The following is a 27133-nucleotide window of genomic DNA, read 5'->3' on the forward strand; positions in this document are numbered from 1 at the left end:
TAAAAAGAAACGGCCAACAGCATTTATTTTAGTTCACTGATTTTGTGAAAGGTCCCAAGATCAGTTGTTCTCAAATAGACTCTATTTAAATGTTTTAAACCTTTTACGATATGATACACACAAAAAAATCAAACAATCGTAAATCAAATAGCCGTGTTGCCGTCTCTGCGTGTCTCAGAAACCAGCTCTAAGAGTGATATCAACTAAGATACTGAATCATACACATTTTCTACTACTTGAAATGTCTATTTAATAGACATATCAAATAGTAGAAAATGTGTATAATGCAGTATTTTAGTTACTCTTGTCAAGCTCTGATTTCTGTGAGATGCACAGAGACGGCAACGCGGCTATTTGATTCACCACACACATTCACTCAACACACTTATTATTGCTTTGGTAATTTTATGTATATCGTGCTATTCCCTGGCTCACCTGTTATCCAGCAAACACGAGGAGTGACTGTGTTTGCCAAATATTTTTTCTATTATTCGGCAGAATTTGTTATTCTTTTTGAAGCCATTATCCGTGCCTTTCTAAATAAGGTATTCGGTTTCGGTTACATCCCTACTTAAAAGTATTTAATTGTAAAAATGATTACTGAAGTATAATAAAGATTATTAATAATATACTAAAATAATCTCTAACCTAAATTAAAATGTTAAAAAACACAAACTATCAATAACTAATAGATCAATAACTACTGTAATAACTAAAAATCGATTGTTTTTATTGAAGAACGTACAGCTTCTGCAATCATAAAATGAATCATGGTTCATTTAATGTAATATATCAATACTCTTAGTTACTGTTAATAAAAAGTTTTTGAAAACAAGCAACTTTTTCATAATTACAGCAAAAATATCTGAAATATTTTAGACTATATGGGGAACCATTGTATATTGTGTTGGACAGCGAGTAGCATTGTGAACCACTGCTATAATCTAGTCAAAAACTGTGTCACAAGACCATTTTGAGTGGGTCACGCAGTGTGTAGTTGAAGAAACAAAAACAACAACAAAAAAAAAAAATCGAAATATTTTTTCTGATGAGAGATTTTTAATTTGAAAGAAATGCGTGAAAGCTTTTGACTCTACTGTGCTCGCGGCACACACTCTTCAGCTGCGCTTCAGCTGCATGCAACGTCGTAATTACGCTGTTAATCATGAAATTACCAAAAAAGTACCAATAAATTATTATTATTATTATTAACTGGTACGTCGTGTGTTAGCTGGGAAGGATTTGCATAAAGGTATGATGTTCATTCTATTCATCAGGATTAGTGTCCTTATGTTTTATTAAAAGTTCATGTTAGTATTGTGTATATACCATGATTAACTGTTTGTTTTCACTTTGTGTTATTTTCTGTATTTTTGATGACTGTGGTTGCTCATACCAACTTACTAACTTCATTGTATTTTTAAAAACTAGTTAAGTAAAGTGGGATGGTACTTGTGTGTCAACCATTTTTGAGACATAAATTTGACTTAAAAATTTGAGTCGCGGCTTAATGACCATGGGAAAATTTGGGTCCCATGGCCAAACCAATGGAGAACCATTGGTCTAGATCAGGGATAGGCAACTCCAGTCCTGGAGGGCCACTGTCCTGCAGAGTTTAGCTTTAGCCCTGATAAAAACTCACCTGCCTGTATCTATCTAGTAATCCTGAAAAGATTGATTGCCTTGTTCAGGTGTGTTTAATTAGGGTTGGAGCTAAACTCTGCAGGACAGTGGCCCTCCAGGACCGGAGTTGCCTATCCCTGGTCTAGATCTTGTGAAACTGTGCAACTTGCATAACATAAATGAATAAAATGACTTACAATGTTCCTGTGAATCCTTAAAAGTTTTAATGTTTGAAATTCAGTTTTTCAAGCCTTACATATTTTAATCCTTTCCCTGCCATTGATGAAAATTTCCGTCATTTGTGAGACAAAATGCTGGCTGGCAACTTTTTTCAAAAATGCTGGTGGGGAAAGAGTTAAATGGTATAACAGATGTCTTAATTATAATTTTAAGAGGTCTTAAATTTGTGTCACATTTTAATATAATTATTAAACTTCAAAAGACTGTCTTAATTGAATGTTAGCGCTGCAAGCTTTAAAGTAACAGCATGCTGCACGTTCTACATGCTTGTTGTTTCATAGCAGTTTGAAGTAGTGCACATTTATGCAAAGTGATTGTTTATGATACATTTTTTATGAATTATGACAATGTTTACTTTATGGTGTTTATACTGTAACATGTTGAAGATAGTTGTAAGAGTGCATATTTAATCTTTGGGTCAGTCAGATACATTACAAAATAAGAGTACTGGTGTATTTCGGTTTATTTATCGATGGTCGATTAAGCAAGGTCATCATTATGGTGCATGCGACTCGTGCAAAACACATGCAGCGGACACACAAGGAAAATTGATGCAAGCGCGCCGGAGTTGTAAGTGTATTAATGTCTTCAAGCCATGCAATGGATTAGGTAGGTTAGTCTTTTATTTCAAAACATAATAAACCCTCCAAACAAGGGATTTTACTTAACATAAGAACTACACAGTGAAAGTAGGCTTATGGAATAAACAAGTAATAAGATCCTGGTTGATGATTGATTATCTTCCAGCGCTGTTTCAGCTGTGTGCTCATATTATAATGGTGGTAAATCAAGACCTGTCAATCTGAGCTACAAACCAAACCAATCCAATTGCTCTTCAGTTGTAAAACATTGTCCGATTGGTCTCTACACATCGTCCCTACCCACCATACCTGAGATCCGGTATCCACTGGTTGAACTTTTAAATGGCGTTGGAAAAAACTGCGTCATCTTCATTTCATTTATATAGCGCTTTTAACAATGTAGATTGTTTCAAAGCAGCTTTACAGAGATAAGCATATAATTTAAAGGGATACTTCACCTCTGGGAAGATGAATTTGTATTTAAAATAGGTCATTTAAGTAGAAGAAATGTGAAGACATTTTTGAATTTGGAGCTTTCTAGACTGAGAAAAGCCAGAAAATGTATTTTTGGCTTATGTGGATGAAAGACAACAACTCCCAGAATGCACTTGCTTCGCTGCCTTAGGAGGACACGCCTACCGGTAAGAGTGCGCAGTTGAAAACAACAAGGCTATCCTACGTGATGAGTTTGCCAGGGATTTGCCAGGGATCTCTAGAGATCGCCCAAAATGTCCGGGATTCGGCTTTTGCGTTCTACAGTCGCCATTCATTCATTATGTTTACTGTGGCGAGCAGGACGAGGCTGACGGCCGCGGGAGAACGGCGCGAGGCCGGTGGCGTCATTGCTGAGACGCGACGGGTCTCCCATCTCTCACGGAGGAGCGGGAATTTTCTTAGCAAGGGTAAAACGCACATCAACCGATCACTTGTTTAGCGTTCATGTAAACACTACATTCAGATTCACCAATCGGAATGAATTCAGTTAGATTGAAACAAAAGGTGTGCATGTAAACAATGAATGGCGAGCGCAGAACGCAAAAGCTGAATCCCGGACATTTTGAACGATCTCGCCCGCCGGACAAGTCTGGGAAAAGGAAGATGGTAACCCCTACTTACTCAGCTTTCTCCTACTATTCAGCTTTCTCCACAGAACAAGAGCCTGCTAGCTTAGCTTCCAAAGAAAGACGGCTGACACTGTGTACATTCTGTGAGTGAGATCCCACCCTCTATGGGCGGGCTGAAAACATGCGGAACAACGCCATCTACTGGCTGTAGTCTTTAGCCTCTGGCCAGAAAATCCTCCGATGACGCAAAATGACGATTTTTGCGTCATCGGAGGATTTTTTCCAGACAAAAAATACATAAATCTCTTGTCTCAGGGGGATATGAGGGTGGAAAGCATGGTAATTCGAAAGTACTACAGGTTTTCTACTAATACAAAGCTTAATGCTAAATCCTGAAGTATCCCTTTAATGTAACAGAGATTGTTTTGGGTTTATAGCGGTTCTTTAATAAAGTTAATGATGCGTCATGATGACAATGCTGCGATCGGATCCCTTAAGTCCTATGGCTTTAGCCAAGCAGCATGTTGTGTTACTCCGTGATCTACGCATTGTTGTCTTGTGTTGTGTTTGGGCTTGTTCGAGACCACCTGCTCTAAATAAAGATACATGATCTACTAGTTTACTGTTTTACTAAGTTACAAACCAAAACTTGACACAAAAGCATCATCGTCGGCTGCGCTTTTTCATACAAATACATACAAATAAGCTTGCATTCTGCTCTTTGAGACTTTGAGTTTTTCAAGTTATGAAAATAGAGCACTTCTAATATGTCAGCAATTTTTAAGGGCACTTGTTAAGTTATGGTCATATTCCCTATATTCACTGTAAAGCCAAGCTTAAGCTTTAAAATTAAGCCTATTTTGAGCTGGTAAAGCAAGTGGTTAAGTGAAATGATTATTTGGTAGCGGCCACACTTCGGATTTAAAGGGGTCATATAATGGTACATGCACTTTTACAGTTGATTGTGACGTCACAAAATCGACGCCCCTCCCACGATTGTTGATTGACAGCAGCGTTTCAACACAGACACGCCCTCGCTTGTGAGCGAGCTGTCAATCATAGTCCGCGCGGACCGGCGCGGTCATTGCTGGAGCACTGCAGAATGGCGTCTAAGCGATTGTGGTGTTCTGTTCTTGGGTGTAATAAGGAACACAGCAGTCATGATGATGTTCCTAAATCCGAACCACTGAAGACGCAGTGGCTGAGTTTTGTTTTCGAAGGGAATATTCCCCACGATCAACGTCAATGCTTTCATGTTTGCGCGAATCATTTCACACACCAGACTGCTTTACAAATGAGGTCAGTATAAAGCTGGTTTTGCTATAAGCTGCTCCTGAAAAAAGGATCGGTACCAACTATTCATGTTCCTGCTGCACCTCCAGAAGAACTGAAGTGAGTGTAACGTTTTATTAACCTTTATATTAATCTTTATATTAATCTTTGCAAATCGCTAGCACGCTTCACGATGAATGCGGCTGTTTACACTCAGGGTACATTACGGCATGTTATCTATATACGACGTTCTCAATATAATTCATAATCCCACTTTTATAATGAACAACGCGTTATGGTTATTGTGTTATTGTGTTACAAACGGTGTACGCACAGAACAGAGGGGCAGGGTGAGCAAAGCTCATTATCATTTAAAGACACATGCACTTAAACGGCGTGCTGAAAACAGCTGTTTTTGACCAGGTAAAATTAGTGTTTTCTTACAATACTAATGAGAATTTTTAATTAAAGTATATTACAAACTTTTAATTTAGACCCTAAAGAATCATATTAGCTTGTATAAAAATGCCATTATATGACCCCTTTAAGAGGTTAAGGTTAACGATTAATCAATTAATTTAATTTAAACAATGATCGATTATGGGAATACATGTAAATTGACATCCCTAGTTTGGACATATTGATTTTATTTGTGCAGGTCATAAAAAATATCTAAAAAAGTATTACATTTGAAACTGCAGATACCATGCATGTACTGTTGCTTGAATTTCCTTATTTTTCTCGTCTTTAAATGTTTTTCTTTCTGGTTCTCAGCTTACTAAGCAGTGACAAACAAGGAGTTTTTTCAGGCAACACATTTTCTTGCTCCATTTGAGAGGTGCTGGATATTTAAGGAAGCACAAAGATTGCTATTTTGGATCCCATTTAATTCCTCCTGCCCAGTTCCTTTTATATCTCAATGATTGAATTGGTTTTCAGTTCCGTTCTGAGCTGCGAGGGCAACCTTGGGATGTCTACATTGGCTATGAAGATGTCCGTATCGCACACGGTAGTCTGAAACAAAATCTACTGTTAGTTTAGATTGCGAAGGCACTTGCTGTTTTTTTTCCAGAATGCACAGTTATCAGGAGTTGCCATGGGTTACCATCAGTAGCTGTTTGCAGCGTTGGTATCCGTCTGCTCCGAGTAGGTGTTCCTTTTGATCTCTCCCTCGTTGCTAAGGCTGTCTGTATCTGGGACACTGCAGACTCTTCAATGTGGGAGCATTTTGTATGACGCCACCAGCCACAGAGCTAGAATTAACCTTCGAAATGCCTCCAAGAAAGATGGATAGATGTGTTGTGATACTTGCTATAGCCAAGTATACATATACAGTAATGTGAGCAGTGGTATTTTATATAACAGAATGATCATTAAAGAGAATTAGACTTTGTGTTGTAATCGAAAACGCTGGTGTAATGTTCGGTAAGATTTCAGTGAAAGTTGGAAAATATAAAACAGTTGGCTCTCTATCTTAAGGCAATCATACATATACATATACACATACGAACCTAAAATGCTGCATCTGAGTAGCAGGTGTAGTTCTGGCCCTTGTCCTTCTGTCTGCCCAGGGGCTAAACCCATTTCTGACTAAAGTACTGTATGTGTTGTCTTAATTAAGTCTGTTAATAATATCACGCACACACACATACAGTATGTATAGCCTACATACAGCTGCCCTCTATGGCTGCAATTAGTCCTTATATTCGTATGTAGTTAGTATTGTAGAAATACACAGATATAGAACCTTTGGCCAATACAGATTTTTATGTTATGGCTGAAATTATATGTAAGTAATATCACACAAGCAAATAAGTGCTGCTGTTATATACAATTGTATAAAATTTTTATAAATTATATAAAAAGTTAGTTTCCGTTCTCGAATTTGGTTGTTCAAGCAGAGTTCCAACTTTTTATTGTTTGCATCACTTCACTTGTCTGTGTTTGCGCTTTCTAGACTTACAGTCTATGTGTTAGTGGTGGGGTTTCAGTAACGTAAGTGATTTGTTCAAAAACATTGATTCATTATGGAATGAAACAAGTGAATGTCTTTACTGAGTGAATCATTCTTTTTCATTTATATTATTGTTAATATTGTTATTGGCCAAATTTTCCATTTTTTTTGTGATCGGTATTGGCAAGATATATTATTGGTCGACCTCTAACCATTATTATTTAATAATCTGAAGGTTCCTGTTTTTGTGAGGGCTTTGATTTTTGGATATGATGAATTAGATTTAATTTGAGTTTTTGTGCAATACAAGTTATAGCAATTTAGTCTACTTATATTTTAATAAATTACATTTAACTAGGGTTGGGTATCGTTTGAATTTACTCGATTTTGATTCCGACTCTGCTTATCGATTTGGATTCCTAATTTCGATTCCAACAAGGTAAAAAAAACTTAGATATCATTCACATTTATTCTAAGTCTTATTGCAAAACATATAATTGTAGCTGAATACCATGAACAAAAATCAACAGGCTAAAGAACACTTACTGTACACAAGAAACTTTTGCCTATGGTTTAAAAATACCTAGCCTAGCAAAAACAACTAGCCTAACTAATAAAAATTTCCGGCATTATTAAAGACAAGTAAATGTATTTCACAAATAAATACAACTGAACAAATTTATGACTGAAATAAACAGTGTTTTAAGAAACAGAAACTGTAATCAAATCTAAAAAAAAAAACTAAAAAACTTTAGAAATAAAATATACATTACAAATATAGTTACAAAATGTATTCAGTCAAGAACAGCGAGTAAATTTTCTGTCTTTTGTGGTTTGATTAATGTTATTATAGAGACGGTAGCAGGAATATTAGACTGCAGTCACTTTAAAGGGGTCATGAACTGAGAAATACAATTTTCCTTGAGGTTTTGACATATAAGAGGTCATCATATTATACGAATATCCTGAAAGTTTAAGAACTGAAAACTTTCTTGTTAGTCCAAAATCAGCTTTTATTGTTACTAGGGCCAGCGAACGACTCATTCTGGAATGTGCCTCTTTATGACGTAATAAGGTAGTGAAAGACCGCTTCTGCAGAAGATCATCAACTTTGGCCCCGCCCACTGGCGTTAGTGAGATGAGGAAGAGAGAAGAGCACAGGGTCACTCACTAGGCTAAAAATAACATTACCTTCCAGATGGATCCTAATGCTAGGAATGTGGATATTTATTTTCAACAATGTGAATGTCTCAGTTTAACATTATTTATTCATATTTGGTACATTTCACTTGATTCTTTGGTAAATCAGTCCCCAAAGAGGCGCAGGCTTTGCAGGCTTTTACGATATGGACTCGACAGTATTGCCACAACATGTAAGTAACCCTGTTCATTCTAATGCCTGATCTGTGACCAGTGATTTCTGATGAAATGATTCATGTACCTGTAGCTACAGTCAGATGTTCTTCATCCTGTCAGTAAATCAAAGTAGTGACTAAACAGTCAACTTTACATTGTTTTTCTTAGTAGGGTATAAATAATCTGTTATTTAAACTGATTGAATTATAGAAAGCGATCAAAGAGAGCTCCGTTTACAATAGCTGGAGCTGTCAATCAAACAGCGCTTGTTTATCAGTGACTGAGTTCTGGACTCGCGCCAAAACTCCCGTAATAATCAACGAATCTCTTATTTACATTGTGTTTGCACTGTTAGTTATGATGAAAGCTTTCATTAGTGTGCAGAAATCGAATTGCAATGACGAGATCGCTGCATACATGTCTGTGATTGGCTATGCTCACCAGTGCAACCTTTCATTCCACGATCTAAATATAATGCCATAGATCTAATTGTAATGCTATAATTATCACTTTTCGCCAGTAGTTGAGAGCTGTAATAGCAAAAACGTGCTTAAAGTTTTTGAGAGGGTTCCACGTGAAATACTAGCTATTTCATATGCAAAGCTGTTAGCCAATCATAGCAGTGGGCGTTTACACTAAGTCTCACAGCAGACACGCCCCTTCAAACAGAGCGTTCAAATCAGAGGCTTAAATCAGGGTAGGAAAAATGCCTTTTATTTCTAAAATCTGACCATTTTTGAAGTAAAAATCATACTAACAATATAAGTGCACCCCAGGAAACATTATTAAACAATAAAACAATGCAGTTCATGACCCCTTTAAGAGCTGCACGGATCCAATGTATTACACAAGCGTTTTCTTTGTCAACTGTTTGCATTCACTTAAGACATAACCGACTGTGTTTACGAGGATATTTTGACATATTTGTGTGTATTTGTCCGTTCAAGTGCAAAAAGACTTGGAAGAGAACTCAGTTCAGTATCGCATGCTATACTGTATGAGAGGCGGCTTGCGCTTGTCGTTTTGGATTTGTGCGCAGCACAGAAAACAGTGCGTGAGTCTCATTTCGTTTGAATGGTTTAAAATCACATTAAAATCACATTTTCTGTGTGCGCGCTTTGGATTCGCACACAGATTTTTGTATAGTTTTGCACATCCTTAGTCAATACGGTGATACGGTCTCTGTTAAATCATCCATCCCTAGTTATGATGGGTAAACTTTATTTAGTTGGAGAGTTCTGTAAGCTCTGTCTGTGTTTGTGTTTATCTCACTGTTTGTTGTGAGCCCAACCCAGACCTGCAGTGCCTGCTCAATCACAAACACAACAACTCCGTTCATAAGCACCTCCTGTAACATTATCACCTTTACACAGAAGACGCTGCTATGAGGCTGACAAGCGCTTGAGTGATTTCACAGCCTAAGGCAAAAGTGTCTGCCTTTTGTTGTGGCAACTTCTTTACTCCAAATTATTCACAGTCTGACACATTAACTAAATGGCATCGATTAACATCAGCTCATCTTGAGTACTGCTGTTTGGTTTTGTGGGATTTTTTTTTTGTTTCTTTCCCTCGCTCAGGTTCAATTTAAGTCACACATATTGTATTTCTCACTGTACAGATTTGAAGTCGACTTCATCTGGGGGTATTTTCCACGTTTGATATACTTTTAAAACATTAAACACCTTAGCGGTAGCAGCGCTGTATTATGTGAACACCAATCTGTTTTTCATCAGACATTTTCCTCAGCCCTTGCTGTCCTTTGATTCTGGCCTTGTTTACTTGCTTCGCTCTGAAAATCGATTCTGAAGCATTATGTTGTAGCTTTCCCTCGTTGTTGACCTCATATTTATTATCTTTCGGCACACAAAACAACGTAATAACTGCTGGGCCAGTTCTTTGGTTGCATTGGATATGTCAGCCTGTGTATTATTACTGACAAACCTGTGTTCGCTTACATAGTCTGTGCTAGCGAAATGCCATTTAAAGGTCTCTGTTATTCAGTTAATAATTCATTATTTTTTTCTGAAAAATTATCATGAGTTTGGTAACACTTTCTATGAAGTCCATGCTTATAATGAATTATAGCCCCATTTATATTTATTTATAAGTAAGTATTACTGTGGCAAGATGACCGATGGCGGAGTCAGGGAAGATGCAAGTTTTCTAGAAAGCCTCTTGTTTATTTTTTCTTTATCTTTTCAAAACGTGCAAATATTTACAGTGTCAGGATAGTCAAAAAAAAAATGCAAAACAAAAACTGTTCATAAAGAAAATAAATAGGCATTAAGTTGCCAGGCTACGTCTCTCAAGACCCTGCACACTTTACCAACCAGCATTACTTTGCCACAGTTCTTTCTCTCTGCACAGCTCTGCCACTGAGGCCATGGGGCCTAATACAGCCTTAAACTAGCCGTAGCCCCACCCACTAGATTGCCCCATTGCTAACAAAACAATCATCCATGTAATCACATGAAAATAATTAAATAATAAATCAAACAAGCAAACAACAAATAAACAAACACATACCAAACGTTTCTCCCCCACCAAAATCACATTTGTAGAGAAAAACCTACAGTATACAAGAAATAAACACAAAAACACCCCTGCAATAATGGTTTCTCCCACCCCGCACCCGCGAAACCCCTCTATTTCAACCCAGTGGCACATCCCCTCGGGTTCCCCACGCGAAACCAGGAAGTTGAACCGGAGATCGGGACGGTGGTGGGTTAAGTGTGTACAGTGTTGTAATTACAAAGCTTTAACTAAATAAATAAGAAGTTTGACAGCCAGTGTGTATATTTTCATTACTTGATACCAAAAGACGCTAATACAGATGGGCGATAAAATGACAATGTATAGTTTGTGTAATATATGCTTGGGATCATGCACAAACATTTGCTATTTAAGAATGCCGGTAGGCCTTTCCCTGCAGCTTAAACAACATTGCATGCTAGCTGGCAATTATGGCAAACTGTGGTAAATGACATTGTAAATAGTGCACCAGTAATAGAACAGCAAACGGCAATGACAGCGATATGACACGGAGAATAGCGGAAAGACAGCTTGAATGTTAGTGCCGGCGTTTGGCTGGCTGCCCGCTTCGTGAGCACGTCACGGCTCAGTTCGTGACCCTTCTGGAGATGCCCCCTGTGGCATCCTAGACAGGAAGTCCGCTGTACAGTTCAGTTTTCCAGCCCTGTACAAAACGTCAAAGTCAAACGGCTGAACTGCCAAGAACCACCGTGTGATCCTTGCATTAGAATCCCTCATTTGTCCCAGCCAAGACAATGCTCGGTGATCAGTCTTCAGGACAAATTTACGCCCAAGCAAATAGTATCTGAAGGAGTCCAACGCCCACTTAATTGCTAGGCACTCTTTCTCCACCGTGGAGTAGTTGCATTCCCTTGGCAGCAGCTTACGGCTAATGTAGGCCACCGGTTGGAGTTGTCCACTGTCCCCCTGCAACAGAACAGCCCCCAACCCTTTCTCCGAGGCATCGGTCTGCACCGTGAAAAGTTTCTCAAAGTCTGGGCTGAGGAGCACAGGCTCCTTGCACAAGGAGCCCTTCAAGTCTTTAAAAGCTGCCTCACACTCCTCAGTCCAATCAACCTTATTTGGCTGACATTTGCGGGTCAGCTCAGTCAACACCACCGCTTTCTCAGAAAAGTTTGCAATAAAGCGTCGGTACCAACCCACCAGCCCTAAAAAGGAACGCACCTGTTTCTTGGTGGTTGGTCGCTCTGCAGCCATGATGGCCTCCACCTTCCCTACTTGCAGGCGGATGACACCTCGGCCTAGCACAAAGCCAATGTAGGAAGTCTCTTCTTTAGCCAAGGCACATTTCTTTGGGTGGATAGTCAGGCCCGCCTTCTTCACCAAGGAGAGGACATGCTGTAGGTGATGCAGATGTTCCACCCAGCTTGCACTATAGATGACGATGTCATCAAGGTAGGCGGCGGCAAAGCCCTCCGTCCCCCTGAGGACTCTATCCATAAGGCGCTGGAATGTGGCTGGCGCTCCATGCAACCCAAATGGAAGCACGGTAAACTGAAAATGACCAAACGGCGTTCTGAAGGCCGTCAGCTCCTTGCTCTCCTTTGACAAAGGCACCTGCCAGTAACCTTTGCAGAGGTCAAGGGTAGTCAGGAACTTAGCCTTACCCAAACGTTCCACCAATTCATCAATCCTCGGCATGGGGTAAGGATCAAACTTGGTCTGGGTGTTGACTTTCCTGAAATCCAGGCAGAACCGAAGGCCACCGTCCTTTTTAGGAACCAAGATGATTGGGCTGCTCCACTCACTGAAGGAAGGCTCAATCGCCCCAAGCTGTAACATCATGTCCAGCTCCTCCTTCAGGACCGGTAGCAGGCGTTCTGGTACCCGGTAGGAAGATTGTCTCACTGGCTGCTCGTCCTTCAGCACAATCCGGTGCTCCACCACCGCTGTCCGTCCTGGTCGCTCCACAAAGAGGTCTTCAGGTAAGAAGTGACTGAGCTCACGCTGTCGAGCCTCTGACAGATGACTCAGATCCAGCTTGCTCTTCTCGTCACGGCCAGGCAAGTACTGCTCGCTGTACTCCTCCTCCTCCTCAACCGCCCGGATTAGCAATGCAGACACTGCTGGCTCCGGCCTCTCACTCCACTTCTTTAGCATATTGACGTGGAAGACCTAATGTTTTCTGCGCCGGTCTGGCATGTGGACCTCGTAGGTCACCTGTCCCATCTTCTTGGTCACATAATAGGGCCCCTGCCATTTTGCAAGCAGCTTGTTGTCTGAGCTTGGCAACAACAGCAGGACCTTCTAACCAGGCTGGAAAGAGCGTGTACGGGCTGACCGATCATACCACGCCTTCTGCCGACCTTGGGCCTTCCGTAAGTTCTCCTGAGCCATTGCCGTTGCTGCTACAAGCTTCTCCCTCATCTTCAGGACATAGGAGATGATGTCTGTCTTGCCTGAGGACTCTCCTTCCCTGGTCTCCTTTAAAACATCCAATGGACCTCGAACCTGATGTGCATACAGAAGCTCGAAGGGAGAGAATCCTGTTGATGCCTGAGGGACCTCCCTGTATGCGAACAGCAGGTAAGGTAGCCACTGCTCCCAGTCCTTTCCAGTGTCATCCACAAACTTCCTGAGTATGTTCACTAGGGTCTGGTTGAACCGCTCAACTAGTCCATCTGTCTGTGGGTGATAAGGAATGGTTCTGATTCTTTTTATCCCTAACAGATCATACACTTGCCGGAGGATTTTGCTCATAAAGTTGGGGCCCTGATCTGTTAGGACCTCACGGGGAATCCCTACCCGGGAGAACAGGTGCAACATGGCCGTAGCAACCTTCTTAGTAGTGACCTCTCTCATTGGAAACGCTTCTGGGTATCGGGTTGCATAGTCACATATAACCAAAATGAATCTGTTCCCTGACTTGCTCCTCTCCAGGGGTCCAACTATGTCTATTCCTATCCGTTGAAAGGGAGTGTCCACAACAGGTAAGGGGATTAAAGGGGCCTGGGCAAGGCCTTTGCCTCCCGATAGCTGGCACTGGGGACAGGACTTACAAAAGCTCTTCACTTCTCCAAATAGCGCTGGCCAATAAAAACGCTTGCCTATTCTCTGCAGTGTTTTCATATAAGCTAAGTGTCCAGCCCACGGTATAGTGTGACCTAGCTCCAGCACCTCTTTTCTGAATTTGTGGGGCACCACTAGCTGAAGTCCTCCCTCACTCTGCCTATAAAGTAGGTTGTTCTGCAAAATGTACCCCTCCTTCCCAAGTGCAGGAACAAAACAAAAACCATCCTCTGCTTTCTTAAACAAGGGGCTCAGGGTGGGGTCTGCCCTCTGCTCTTTAGCCAGATCAACCTTAAAAGTTACGTCCTCCTCAGACAAACTAGGGACATCAACATCCGCCTCTGGCTGTATGTGAGAATGTTCTAAAATCTCTCCAACCCTTTGTCTGCGCCTCTCACACCTCTCTTCCCTAGTGTATGTGGGCGGTACTGGAATATCCTCTCCATGATAAGGCAATTCGGACAGGTCTTCCTGGTGTTGCTCCCTGGCCATAGCTCTAGTGACTACCCCACACCAAGCAATCTTGCTTACTAGCTCTGGCAGTACAGGAAGATCCTGCCCCAACAACACTGGATAGGGAAGTTTTGGGACTAGTCCTACTCTAAGTAGGAATGTCTGACCACACACTCTAACATACACATCCGCTGTGTTGTGCTCGCTTTGATCACCATGAACACAAAAGACAGTAAGCTTGTCATTAAAGTTCTTGAACTCCTGGGGAATTAGTTCAGCTTGCACCAACGACTGTGAACAGCCTGTGTCTAGGAGAGCTGTGACCAGCTTGCCATTAAGCTCGATGGTAACAACAGGGTCCCTATTCTGCTGAGTCTTAAAGGGTGGGGTGGGATTGGGAACATAACACAGGTGGGTGTACTTAGACTTCCTGAGGGGGCAAGAGGGGCTCTTATGACCTTCCCTACCACAATTAAAACATGTTACGCCTTGCAGCTTGCCACTATCTGGGGGAAGGGACAGGGCGTTTCCATTGTGACTAGGGGTAGCTTCAAAACCAACTCCTTTACCAGCACCCACAGACTTACCCCGGGCTTGTCTGTCCAGCATTCCAGCATAACGGTAGCTCCTTGGGCCTCTGTGTACTGCCACAAAGTTCTCCACCAGTTTGGCAGCCTCAGCTGCAGTCGCTGGGTTGTGCTCCTTGACCCAGGTCTTCACCTCTGGATAGAGTACTCTGAGATACTGTTCCAGCACGATAAGTTCCATGAGATCCTCTTTGCTGCTCCGGTCGTACTTGACCCAGTTGCAGAAGAGATCCTTCAGCCGGACGTAAAGCTCTTGTGACGTCTCCTCCGGCCTGGTCTCCAAGGCTCTAAACTGCAGGCGGTAAGTCTCCGCGTTGATCTCATATTTTTTTAGCACTGCCTCCTTTAAAAGGTCATAGTCCAAAGTGCCCTCCGAATCCATTGCTACAAACGCACTCCGGGCCTTGCCAGTCAGGAGCGGAATGAGATGAATGGCCCAGTCCTCCTCTGGCCAGTCAAAGACTGTTGCGAGCCGCTCAAAGGTGGTTAGGTAGTGCTCGATGTTATCCGAGTCTTCCAGCTTAGCCATCTTTGGTTCATAGCCTCTAGGCCGACGGCTGGGGGTTGATGGGGGCTCAGGCGTAGGCTCCTGTAGGTCTGTTGGAAGCGGTATGGTCCTTCGTTCCCGAGTTACCTCCACATCCAGCTGTAGCTGAGTCACCTGATGGGTGAGGACTTGGAACTGATGCGCTTGCCTGGACGACTCCTTCTCCAGCCGCTCATCTCTGGCCCGTTGCACCTCCATAAAGTATTCGAACATCTTTGCCATCCGGTTGATAGCAGGATCAGCTGTCGCGGGATCTGGAGTGGGCTCCGTATGCTCAGTGTCGCCCCGTATCGCTCCATCTTCCTCCGCCTTCTTCTTCTCCCTTCTGGTGGACATCTTGGCTTGTTGTAAATCTTCACCTCCGCCTGACTCCTTATCCCACTTCTGACACCAAATGTGGCAAGATGACCGATGGCGGAGTCAGGGAAGATGCAAGTTTTCTAGAAAGCCTCTTGTTTATTTTTTCTTTATCTTTTCAAAACGTGCAAATATTTACAGTGTCAGGATAGTCAAAAAAAAATGCAAAACAAAAACTGTTCATAAAGAAAATAAATAGCCATTAAGTTGCCAGGCTACGTCTCTCAAGACCCTGCACACTTTACCAACCAGCATTACTATGCCACAGTTCTTTCTCTCTGCACAGCCCTTCTGCCACTGAGGCCATGGGGCCTAATACAGCCTTAAACTAGCCGTAGCCCCACCCACTAGATTGCCCCATTGCTAACAAAACAATCATCCATGTAATCACATGAAAATAATTAAATAATAAATCAAACAAGCAAACAACAAATAAACAAACGCAAACGTTTCTCCCCCACCAAAATCACATTTGTAGAGAAAAACCTATACAAGAAATAAACACAAAAACACCCCTGCAATAATGGTTTCTCCCACCCCTCACCCGCGAAACCCCTCTATTTCAACCCAGTGGCACATCCCCTCGGCTTCCCCACGCGAAACCAGGAAGTTGAACCGGAGATCGGGACGGTGGTGGGTTAAGTGTGTACAGTGTTGTAATTACAAAGCTTTAACTAAATAAATAAGAAGTTTGACAGCCAGTGTGTATATTTTCATTACTTGATACCAAAAGACGTTAATACAGATGGGTGATAAAATGACAATGTATAGTTTGTGTAATATATGCTTGGGATCATGCACAAACATTTGCTATTTAAGAATGCCGGTAGGCCTTTCCCTGCAGCTTAAACAACATTGCATGCTAGCTGGCAATTATGGCAAACTGTGGTAAATGACATTGTAAATAGTGCACCAGTAATAGAACAGCAAACGGCAATGACAGTGATATGACACGGAGAATAGCGGAAAGACAGCTTGAATGTTAGTGCCGGCGTTTGGCTGGCTGCCCGCTTCGTGAGCACGTCACGGCTCAGTTCGTGACAATTACTATTCTATAAATATATTTATAAAGACTCATTAAGATCTATACTGCATTATAAGAACATTTATAGAACATTTATATTATTTTTTATAATTATAAGTCATGCATTTGCTTTTTCAATGTGCACGCTCATAATCTATTATACACTGATTTATAAATTATCTAATATAAAATCGTTCCAGAGACACTTGTTTGCTGTACCAATTAGATATCAATTGTCTTTAATGGCTAATGTTTGCCTTAGAGGTCATGAATGGTATTTTGATTTGTTAAAATCTATATCTCCTCAGCCATATACATGATATTGATTATAGCAGTTTGAAATTTACATTTAAAAAAAAATTCACGTCTTCATGATTTCTTAACATTTGCTTTAGGAAAATTGCATCCTATGTTTTCACTGCACTTAAAGCCATCAATGATGCATTTATAGAGGTTAGTAACTGTATTATAAAAACACAACACGGCTATTAATAACAATATATTCACTTATTTGACAGAAATAAATCTAAAATACTAAAAAGTCATTGTAATTAGAATATAATAACAATATAACAATGCAGGCTGCATCTTTATAAATACATTCATTGAACCACAAGACTAATTAATACTTATAAATCAGTGTATAATGGATGATGAAAAAGCACATTGAAAAAGCAAATGCATGACTTAAGTAATTATAAAAATAATATAAACTATAACTGTTCTTATAATGCAGTATATGTCTTAATGAGTCTTTATTAACATATTTATAGAATAGTGATACTTATAATTAAGTATAAATGGAGCTATAGTTCATTACTCATGGTCTTCATAGAAAGTGTTACCATGAGTTTTAGCACATGTGGTTGCTAGGGTATTTATGGTTGTTTCTAGGTTTTAATTCCCAGTTTGTGATTGGTCTGTCAGGATTATTACATAAATGCCTGATCACAGTTATTTGTGATAACCATGCTTTAAATTTAAAAGGCTTAACATGCAATGTGAACATAAAGTGCTGGAGTGTTACTCAATTCATATAATTGCAAATCTTTTTTATGTTATCATCCAAAGTCAATGACACACCACTGAAGAGATAAACCACTTGCTCTTTTTCTAAGGGAATGAAGAATTTGTTGAAAAACTATCATGAAGAATACTAAGAAATTCAAAGGTCTTCTTTCATGTGAAATAAAGGCTTATGGGTTTTATTGAACTGCCTTAATATGATGTATGAAAGAAATTATACATCAATTAAAATATTACAGTATAACAGTTTGACTGGTTTCCAAAAAACAACATTGTGGACATAATATATTTGTAACTCGTGCAAATATATTTTATTTTATCCTAAATATTTATTGTAAATGTATTTTAGTTTATACATCTGTGTGATATTTGTATTACAAAGCCTTAAAGTCCCCCTGTAGTCAATAATTGTATCCCTTAAAACTCATCTTTGATCACCAAAATGACATATTAAACGTTTTTTTTCTGTGAATTTTTTTTTCATGCCTTAAAATAGCTTGAATGCAACTCTACACCCTTACTTCATTTAGTATACGCGGACCATGAATATGCTAATTAGCCCCGCCTCCACTCACGCCAGCTCACAGATTCACTATTTATTGGTCATTCTGAGGTCACTCAGCCCCCCACATGCTTCAAATTCACGCAAAATAGTCTCGTTTGTTTGTGCCGTTTGTGCTGTTTTGTGCCGGTAAAAAAATAATTTGTGGTGCTTCGTTTTTTTTAATATTAGACACTGAATTATAGACGATGATGTCACCAGCCCCCGACCTGCTCCACATTCACCCAAAAAAGGCTATAGTCTTCTATGAATTTGACCCGTCAGATTCTGTGACCCTACTGTAATGTTACCAATTTATCAATATCTGATCAATATGCTTAATAAAATAGAAATGGGAGATGGTCATACATCACATGAGTCACTTTAGTGAACATTACAGTTATGAAGAAATAAAGAGCGGTCACATTTTTCGGTAGCTATGAATTTGACCCGTCATATTCTGTAATCTCAGAGTAATAGGCCTATGCATTTGTAAGGAAAATCTGTATGATCTCCAACATTATTGGGTAATTATAGTTAATAGTAATAAGAATAAAGATAAGCATATGTGTATCAGACAATGAGAATATTTTATACAAAACGAAACCATCATTAACACAGTCCGGCATCAGACTACAACAGCGCAGCATAATGTTGACACCAATTGGGTGTTGACGCCTGATTAGGCAGAAAATGATCCCAGACATTCCAACATCGTACTGGTTCTATCACCTGCAGACGCGTAATAATCTTCAGAAACACTACCATTTCTCACACTCCACTCAGCCAGTGAATTTAACGCTCGTATTAGCTCTGCCGCCGCCGTGTTTCATTCCAACACCTCAAAACACGTAACACATAGCCTATGTTTACCTGTTGCTGAGCTCCGCCTTCACGCAGTGATTGACAGGGCGGGAGGGGGCGGGGACGTGATCGGCTCGGAATGCATTTTCAATTTGCACATTGAATTTTGCAACATACAAATGCAATCGTGCAAGTGTCTTAAATGTGAGTGTAAATGCAATTAAGGAAAATAACATTTAAAAGATAATTTTGCTACAGTTTTTGCTTGAACATGTTAGACATATCTTATCATTTCTGTAATACATTTTCGTTTTAATTTTGCAACTTATAGGGCCCTATCTTGCACCCAGCGCAATTGACTTGGTACACCGACGCATGTATCATTCCTATTTTGCACTCGCGCAAAGCGCGCTTTTCCCTCCACAGAAGCACGTCGCTAAACTAGGGAATGAACTTGCGCTCCCTGGGCGGTTCAGCGCAAAAAAGGAGGCCAGTTCCGGCGCAAACGTTCCTTCATGCTATTTTGCAGGTTTAGAAAACAATTGCGCCACTAACCAGGAAAAAATAGTTTAAAGTCAGTGGCGCGTTGCGCATGTTATTCATATGCTATTTTAAGGGCGCATGCTTGGCCATAATCAATGTAGCGTGTGCATAACGCGCATACACTTTGATTCTCTCATCTACACAGAAGCAGCAGTTTTCATTTTTGCAAATCATACATTATTATGATAGATGATAGATAGATAGATAGATAGATAGATAGATAGATAGATAGATAGATAGATAGACAATTTATATAAAAGCATACATCTAGCTTACACATTTACCCAAATTATCATACACCTTTTTAACCGAAGTTAATTTGGGTGGGTTTCTCCATCCCCAACGTCCCTGACGAGAGCGTTGCTCTCCTTGGCTGTGAACCGCTCCTGGCGCGTGTCTGGCAAATCCGCCGTTATAATAGGAATCCGCTTTAGAACAAAGCGCGTCTGCTCTTAAAGGGAATGTGAGATGACGCTTTGATTGGTTTATTTCACGTTACGCCCAAACCACACCTATGAATAATGAAGCTACTTCAGACCAACCCATTTTAGATTTGCGCCTGGCGCAAGAGTCATTTATCCCGCTGGGAAAATAGCAACAGCGCCAAGACCCGCCCACAAAGTTACTTGCGCTTTGCGCTTTGACACTTGCGTTTCAGATCGTTAAAATAGGGCCCATAAAGCGTTAAAATATGTACTCGATATTAAAACTAGTGTATGAAATGGCAAATGTAAATTATATCATTGATTTTTCATTTTCATTTTGCACCAACGTTGCACAAATGGAAAATGTAAATTAGAAATGCATTGCCATTTTACATACTGCATTGTCATTTTGCATGTTACATTTCAAATTGAATATTGCTTCCCAAATGCTTCCATAAGAAACACCAGGGATTTCAAACCGCGTCTTTGAGTCTTTTTTTCACTGCAGTTTTAAGGAGAAAATATCCAGCAATGGTGTTGTTGACTTATGAATTTGCACATGGTTTGTCTTAAAGCACATTAAAAACACCACATACAGTAGACATATAAACAACATTAAAAACTTGATTTTCACCATAGGGGGACTTTAATATATTGAAGTCTATTGCAATAATTTGTCACGATTAGCACAGCACTAACAAAGACCTGACCAGAGAAAGATTAATAGTAATTGCGTCTCCATGTGGAACTAGCATCACCTAATATGCATTTACTACCTCTAATCTTGGACTAACATTTCACTGTTAATTGAGATCATAAAGAGGCTCTGTGTACAGAAAGCCATTCGAAATGACATTTTATAAACCACTAACTGTCAGTGACATAATTAGTCATAAGCTTTCGATAATTTTCAGAAGACTATGGAAAATAAAGGTCACCCTGTGTAGAGTCTATTACATTACCCCGTCTCTCTATTTCTTAATCAGTGAGATGAGATGCACAGAATGATTTGTTTATTAATGGGAATACTATGTGACAGCTATGACAAAAATCCATTTTCAATTTGTGCTGTGGAAATCTCTAATATAAGAATAAGACACACTTACAAACAAACACGCACAACATAAGCTGTATTTGAGTAGCAGGTGTAGCTCTGACCCTGTTCTTTTCATTTCTGCCTGAAGCTAAACCTCATTTCCTAGTTATTTTCCTGTTTCTTAATTAAATTCCGAAGAGAGTGTGTATGTTTGTGCCATCTGAGTAGTGCACAGCTGAGCTAATCTTTATTGTGCGTTACATGGAGAAGACTGAGATATAGTACTGAGCTTCTGTTGTTCAGTGGAGTGTATGTGATTGAAAAGGGCTGTGCGAAAGTATTCAGACCCTTCAAGGATTAGTTCACCCAGAAATGTAAATTCTGTCATTATTTACTCACCCTCATGTCGAGCAAAACCCGTGTGACCGTCTTCCATGTGACACAGATGGAGATATTTTGAATAACGGGATTGCTTGCTCGTTTCCATGCCTTTACAATGAATGGGGACTGAAGCGTTCAAGCATCAAAGGATGCAAAAGCACTGTTCATGTATTATTGTAGTAGTCCATAAAACTGGTATTCCAAGTTTTCTGAAGCCATATGTGTAATGATAATCTTCCCCTCCTGTGAACTGTTGAGTCAGACTAGTTTTGTGAACTGGATCAACAATTAATTGAAAAGATGTTGATTGTTTTTCCAGGAGATTTAGGGCAGATGTCAAGATGTTCATTTCATTTTATTTTCCACGGAAGAAAGAAAATTATACAGGTTCGGAGCAACATGAAGGTAAAGTAAATAACAGAAAATAAACACGAAACATTAAATTAATGAGTATAATCAATGTGTCATTATTCTTTATACAAACTAAAATATGCTTTATGCGTATGCAGTGCCCAATAAGTTGGAGATGCTGCAAATTGACAAATTATATGGTTGCCAGTTTAGTACAATTAATCATGTTAAAAAAAACAATGCATTAAGAAAGGAATCACATTTAATCATCACGCTACAGAGATTTTATCATCCAGTGTTATTTTAGTAACATTATTTTTTGTAGTATTTATTGATGTTTTGAATAAGCTTTTATATTTTATATTTTCAGTGTTCAATTTAATTTGTTTTAGTAATTTTATGTGCTTTTGTAATTTGTATTATTTTTGTTAATATTTCTGTTTAGCTTTTCACTTTTAGTTTGTTGTTTTAGTACTTCATCTTATGTGAATAAATAAGTTGACAAGACAACATTTCTAATTTTATGTTTTAAAATTTAACTAAATCTAACATTTATATTTGATTTTATTTCAGTTGCCAAAAACATTTTTAATAGTTTTAGTTAATAAATTGCAGTTTGTTTGAGTTAAAGTGAAACGTTTAAAAGTCAAAACAAATTTCATGGATGAGGATGTAAACATGTACAACTGGATTATACCTGTGAGTCATTATAACCTTTCCTAGATAAACAAAATTGTCATGCTTACGGTATAATTATTCAGCTTGTTAATCGAAAGGACAGCTGTGAAAATGAAGACTAAAGAGCATTCTAAATATGTCAGAAATAATGTTAGACAAATGCTTTAGGAAAAGGTTACAAAACAATGTCTAAGTCTTTGGATGTCCCAGCGGTGTTTGTTCAATTATGAAGAAGTGAAAACTATCACAAACCCCCCCAGACACCATCTAGAAAAGGTCATTCCTCAAAACTCTGCACAAACAAGCAGATATGTGAGAGAGGCCAGTGATCGCTTTGAAAGAGTTACAGAGTTCAGCAGTTGAGAACAAAGCAAAAGATGGAATGGGCAGTCAAGCATTATCATAGCGCCATATGGGAGGATGATGTTGCAAAAGAAACCAATTTGTCAGATTGTAGAATGTGTTTTTTTAAGGTAATGTTTTAATTAGTGTCTGAATGTTTTAGGAAAAAAATAATTAAATGAATAATTCACCCAAACATGAAAATTCTGTCATGTTGTTCCACACTTGTGCAACCTTCTTTCTTCCGTCGGACCCGAAAGGTGAATTTTTAAAGAATATTAAGGCTTTGAAAGGGAACTGGTTCTGTTGAGCCCCTGTCTGTGCACTCGGTGGGCGTATTTGCAACACCTCTAGACAGCCATTTCGGGCATCCAAGACCAAGTCATATCTACTTGAATGGGGGAATCCTGAAATCTCAAAAACTGCTTGCCGAACTCACAATTAAATAACATATTTCAAATTAGCGACACAATTTTACATGAACTGACCTGTAAATGTTGTTTCTTATGCTCAAAGGCTACGTTCACACTGTCGGTTTTTGGCACTGACAACCACATTTACTTACAAGTGTGAGTCTGAAAATGTCCTGTTCAACAGCAGCTTGCAGTAGAGTCTGTATGCAACAGGAGTGAAGCCCATATTCTGTAAGTAATATCAAACTGAAAAGTCTTATCACTTCTGACACGACAAGGGTCCATTCGAGACGCGAGTTCATCTGTCAAATTTTTATTAACTGACTGCAGCTTTTATATCTTGGAGGAAAGGGGAGCATTTGAGTCGCACATAGAACACAAATGACTGGAGCAGCTCCGGTGGAGAACAGTGACTGGATCTAAAACCTTCAGATGACATATACAGCTCATATCTCCGTCGCTGTAAGTTACCGAAACCACACATGAAACCCTGCAACACATGGTAGACACGTGTCTGTACAGTGCAGAGCGGCTCACTCAGACTGTATGATGTGACACAACTAGTGTTCTGGTTGTGTTCACACAGCGCGGATTTTCAGATGAGAGATGCGATGACTTTACCAATTATTACGCCATATTGCAAGTTGCATTTTCTCCCATTCATAAGTAATGTAAGTGCACTTTCTTTGTGAATATAAAGTCTTTGACTCCTGTCAAGAAGCTCCCTGAAAGCAGTCCATGCAGAGGTGAAGATTTATGAGTGAATAACTTGGTGTTAATTTGTTACTTGTACAGTACAAAGCTATCGTTTGGCTACAGAATGGATGAAAAAGAAATGCTGAAAAATATAGGGTAACACTGTTTCTGCAACAAAAAAGCCATTGTTGATCCCAAAAAATAATCAAAAACATCAGAGAGGTTTAAGAACATAAAGTCGAATGTCCTACAATGTCAGTCTGTGAATCTTATTTTTCAAACGGCATCCTATTAACCTGAACAACCTGGAGTAAATCTGCCAGAATTAAATTAAAGGGCAAATTAACACTTGCAGAGTGTGTGAAGCTCTTACAAACACACCCCAGAAAGTGTTTGTCTTTGGAGAAAAGGGTGTTTCTACAAGATAATAAATTATGGAGATTGAATAAAATAAAAATGTATTGTTGTTGTGTGTGCGCGCGCGTGTGTGCGTGTGTGTGTGCGTGTGCGTGTGTGTAAGAATACTTTTAAATTAATTTCACATTAAAATACTTTAATTGTAATGCTTTGAAAGATAGCATAGGAAAAAAATGCATCAATGCATAATTTGTCCATTTAAAATGAATTAGTTGGGAGTCTAAATAGGACATTGTTCATGTGCTTGCTCATTGAATTTGAGGTTTTGGCTACAAAAACATGGAACTGGGATAGGTCAATTTGTCTAAGTAATTTAAGATCACAAAAGTAATTTAATGTCTTTGTAAAATAGATAAGACACCAAATTGCATTCAATCAGATGTGATTTATATTGCTTACCTTTGAGCTTTTCACTTATATTTCATTAAATGACTTGCATGCCCCTAAACACTTTGGTCTGAACGCAATATGACAAGTAAACCTTAAAGCATTTAATACCCTTGTTGAGTTTAAACTGTTTGTGGTTTCTGTGTCTATGTGTGTTGCAGATATATGATGGGAGTCAATCTAGGGGGTAAAGATCATTCATTCATGGACGATGGCTACCAAGTCAATCCCAAACTGGTTGTCATTGTTCTGAACACGCAGAGGGAATGGGAGAAGGTAAGATAAAGAGCCTTTAATCTTTATATCCCTGCCGAATCTTCATTTTCTTCTGTTAGCTCTGCCTTTAAGGGGATTGAGGAACCATAAGTAATCAATATTCGGTTTACTAGCTCAAAGCCTTTTTGTGACTGTGACTGAAAATGCACTGGGCTTTGCTATTAGTGAAAAAGAACATTTCATTTGTACTTCCCAGTTCACAGCCTGGGGTTTTCTCATGCACATGACTTAAAACATTGTTTACTTAGTCATAAACAGTCAAAATAGCCCTTATTAACACAATGGTTTCATTACTGATTTATTGTGAAATTATTCCCAGCATTAAATTGGAGAAGAGTGCACATGTGTCTCCATCCAATTCGATTCTGCTGCTTATTGCCCTTTTTCGTTTCTCTCTCTATTTTGGCTATTAGCATATATTATTTGCTTGTTTTTTGTACAGTAATCTATTCTCTGTCTTTGCTCTCTTTCTCTAATTAGCTTTACATGTTCTCCTATTCTATCTCGGTGCTTCACACACTCGTTTTCGTAATCGTTTGCTCACTCATGCGTTCTTTTAATGAGTTGTTATTTCTCTGAGGTGTGTGTTGGATGCTGTGTGTTTTGACAGTGCCCTGCAGTGTGTGTGAAGACACACACACTCACATTAAAACCCTGCAGTGATTGTGTGAAAAGTGTGACACTAATCATTTCTCACTGCAGCGGGGCTAGAACAGGGTGTGAGCCGATCGTGTTATCGGAGCTTATAGACGAGCACACGTACATGACGGCACACACGACCATTGCGCAAAGACTTCAGAGCACACACATGGGGTAAACTTGATACATTGTTGTTACATGGGTTAGCTGACATGACATTTCAAGCAGTAACAGCGGTTAGGTGTGCTATCTAAAACTACTTTAAACAGCATTTTTCTGTTGTAATCAGTACGCATGCAGTTTTTAAGGCACAGTATGTAATTTTTGCCGCTAGAGGGCACATATTCAAAACAATAACAAAGGCGTAGCTTGATGACGCTGTGAAGGAGCGTGGAATGATGGGAGTTGTCGTCTTCACCTCCACTACTGATGGAAATCAATCCGCTGGGACTCACAAATCATGTTCATGGATGAGGTAATGAAATGAAGTTTTACAACCGTTACGTTTGATCACATGATTTTATTTCATTCTAATTAATTAGCTGCAAGTAACGTAATATTTAATGCTAAATTACTACTCTACATGTCACATTATTTGTCGAATTAAATGGTGGGGTAACGCAACAGTCATACTAAAGGTACATTTGAACGTACCCACAGCATTTTCCTTATTATTTATGTATAACACATACTGTAGGCTATTTAGTTACACTGCCATAGACTTGTTCACTTGTTAGACTTGTTACAGTCCCCTTGTAGTCAATAACTATATCCCTTAAAACTCATCTTTGATCACTAAAATGACATATTTAAAAGTTTTTTCCTTGAAAAAATGTTCTTCATGCCTTATAATAGCTTGAATGTAACTCTACACCCTTGCCTCATTTAGTATACGCGGTTCTATGAATATGCAAATATTCATTCCCACTCACTGTTCCCACTCACACCAGCTCAGAGATCCACTCGTTTACGATCACACGTTGACCTGATTGGTTACATGGTAGTTTGTGACGTCAGAAACACCAGGGATTTCAAAGCGAGTTTTTGAGACGAGTCTTTGGTTCACTGCAGTTTTAAGGAGAAAATACTCAGCAATGGTGTTGACTTATGAATTTGCTCACGGTTTGTCTTAAAGCATATTAAAACACCACATAGACATATAAACAACATTAAATGCTTGATTTTCACCACAGGGGGACTTTAAACAGTGTCAATAACCAAGTGCAATAATACTGTATGTCTAGTTACATCAGTATAGATTTATTACTAATCTTACTAATATTAATACTAATATTACTAAACTAATCAGATTATCTGTACTTAAATTATTAATTGGCCAATAAATATATACATGTTACTTGCAGTTAATTAAGAAAACAAGACTTTCAAACAATAAGACTAACTTTGTTAAGGTTTATAACAAATCCAAACAGTGGCTAAATTATCTAATAAAACCAAGCGGCAACCTCCCTGTCTCTCACTTGAAACCAACACGGAAGTGACTTAAACTGCAGTTCATCGACTGGCCGCATGAGGCTGGTTGCAGAAGGGAGTCAAA

The 27133-nt window shown here is 39.3% G+C and overlaps 1 protein-coding gene across 2 annotated transcripts in view; it reads left to right on the forward strand.

Annotated features, from left to right (window-relative positions):
- The window catches only part of grin2ab (glutamate receptor, ionotropic, N-methyl D-aspartate 2A, b), a 104715-nt gene that overhangs the window by 63927 nt on the left and 13655 nt on the right, over nt 1–27133 (forward strand). For both annotated transcript variants that reach the window (XM_084091481.1, XM_084091482.1), the window contains one exon: nt 24822–24936. In XM_084091481.1, coding sequence (XP_083947607.1) covers nt 24822–24936 — 115 coding nt within the window. The remainder of the gene's footprint in view (nt 1–24821; nt 24937–27133) is intronic.

Source organism: Abramis brama (assembly GCF_963993115.1).
Source record: "Abramis brama genome assembly, chromosome: 2".
In the NCBI taxonomy this organism is placed as follows: domain Eukaryota; kingdom Metazoa; phylum Chordata; class Actinopteri; order Cypriniformes; family Leuciscidae; genus Abramis; species Abramis brama.